The following is a 2,309-nucleotide window of genomic DNA, read 5'->3' on the forward strand; positions in this document are numbered from 1 at the left end:
CAAGGCAAGCGCTCTATCACTTGAGCTGTGGCTCACTTCTGGTTTTCTGGTAGTTAATTGGAGATAACAGTCTCTCAGACTTTCTTGCCCAGTTGGCTTTGAACCACGATCCTCAGATCTCAGCCTCCTGAGTAGCTAGGATTACAGGCGTGGCTGGCCAGAACCTATTATTTTTATTTGTTGGTCATGGGCATTTTTTCTGAGCCTTTATGCTCAAGGCTAGCAGTCTATCACTTTGAGCCACAGCTCCACTTCTGGTCTTCTGGTAGGTAACTGGAAGTAAGAATCTCATGGACTTTCCTGGCCTGGCTAGCTTCAAACCACAATGCTCAAATCTAAGCCCCTAGTAGCTAGGATTATAGGCATGAGCTATAGTATCCAGCCATAAACTATTCTTGATATTTATTCATATATTAACTCCTTTAATAGCTGAAAATTAGATTTTACACTTTGGTAACTAAATTTTCCTCTTTTAAGTTGTAATCATGGACCAAGAGTCAGCTGATGGCTCAATCACAAAAGGGAAGCCATGTCTTCTCCTCCCTACCAGCCACTTCAACCACCTACCCATTTCTCTATGAGTTGATTCACTTCCTCCTCGTGGGCCATCTTCTGCTGCTCTAGGGCAGTCTGTCCCTCTTGCTCAACCTGGGCCAGTTGTTGGGCAGCTGCATCCCGTTCCTGCTCTGCCCGGCATCTTTCTGTGTCCAGTTCCAGCTTCAGGCACTTTACCTCCCCTAGGATACCAGGAAGAAGCAGTTTTATGAATCTCTGCCCAGCTGCTTTTACCTCATGATATTCTCTTGCTTTCCACTCTACTCCCATCTTGGCAGACCCGAACCTAGCTAGAGAAGGCCTCCCAATATCTTGCTGCCTGGCTCTCGACATCTCCATGGAATGGTCCCATTCCAGCTGGACTCTTACCTTGGATTACGTCCTTAGCTTGAGTGATAGTTTGAATCTGGACCTCCAGCTGCCCTCTGGTGACCTCTATTACAGAAATCTGTTGTTGAGCCTCAAACAGACTGCTCTCCAGTTGCTCCTTGGCTGAGCTGTGAGATTCAGTTGAGAAGAGCTCTTACCCATCAAGCCCCTGACCTTTTCTTAAGAGGAATTGGGTTCTAAAAAATGGCTTCCTAGAGAATTTAGGAGGAGGGCAATTATAAATTCATGATACAAAGTTCATATATGGAGCTGAGAAGGTGGCTCAGTGGTAGAGTGTTGCCTCGCATGCATGAGGCCCTAGTTGGATTCCTCAGCACCACATAAACAGAAAAAGCCGGAAGTGGCGCTGTGGCTCAAGCGGTAACCTTGAGCTGAAGAGCTGAGGGACAGTGTCCAGGCCCAGAGTTCAAGCCCCATGACTGAACAAAAAAAAAAAAAAGAATTCATATATTTAGGGCAGGGAGCTTGGCTATGCTTTGCCTTGCAAAGCATTCTGTGCCTGGCTGACCTAGGTCTGGCCCCTACCTAAGTCCCAGAAGTTGTTCAGTTAGATCCTGGCGGTCTCGTTCCACAGCCTGCAGCCGCACTTCTAGAGCTGCTCTCTCCCGTACTAGGGCCTCCTTCTCTTGGACTGCCCTGGTAAGTATTTCTTCCTGTCGCTTTGCCTCCTGATGAAGCTGCTCCAGCTGAGCTGTGGCCGTTTCCTGTTGGTGATGTGCCTGAAGGGAAGAAATTAGTGAGAGGCAGAGAACAGGCAGAATTGTAGGGCTGCTACTACCAGGTGAAGGCAATCGGCTCTTTGAAGATTTTGAACCCAACACTATAAGCTTGTGAAATGCTCACTCAATAAGGAATAGTATATATTAATCTCCTTTATCAACTCAGAGAGCTGATAACTTAGGAAGGATACTCTTCAATGGACAAGAACGACCCTGTGCTAGGGATAGCAGTAGACCTGCCCCAAGGAGCTCTCAGTTTTTTGTTTTTTTCCTGCCAGTCCTGGGGCTTAAACTCAGGACTAGGCACTGTCCCTGAGCTTCTTTTGCACTCTACCACTTGAGCCACAGTGCCACTTTTGGCTTTTTCTGTTTATGTGGTACTGAAGAATCGAACCCAGGGCTTCATGCATGCTAGGCAAGCACTCTACCACTAAGCTACATTCCCAGCCTCGAGCTCTCAGTTTTGTTTTATTTTTGGTCCGTTCGTGGGCCTGAACTCTCTGGGCCTGGGCACTGTCCCTCAGCTCTTCACCTCAAGGCTAGCGCTCTACCACTTGAACCACAGTGCCACTTCTTTTTTTTTCCTGCTTATGTGGTGCTGAGGAATTGAACCCAGGGCCTCATGCATGCAAGGCAAGCGCTCTA

The 2,309-nt window shown here is 47.6% G+C and overlaps 1 protein-coding gene across 1 annotated transcript; it reads right to left on the minus strand.

The window, feature by feature from the left end:
- Positions 1–567: 567 nt before the first annotated feature.
- On the minus strand, positions 568–1,664 carry LOC106002483 (centrosome-associated protein CEP250-like; the record flags this gene model as incomplete). The annotated part of the gene is made up of 3 exons (XM_013037351.1): positions 568–737; positions 925–1,052; positions 1,471–1,664. Coding segments are annotated over 3 exons (492 nt in total), but the record flags the coding sequence as incomplete, so codon positions are not given.
- Positions 1,665–2,309: the final 645 nt, after the last annotated feature.

This window comes from Dipodomys ordii, unplaced genomic scaffold (assembly GCF_000151885.1).
Source record: "Dipodomys ordii isolate 6190 unplaced genomic scaffold, Dord_2.0 Scaffold11714, whole genome shotgun sequence".
Taxonomy (NCBI): domain Eukaryota; kingdom Metazoa; phylum Chordata; class Mammalia; order Rodentia; family Heteromyidae; genus Dipodomys; species Dipodomys ordii.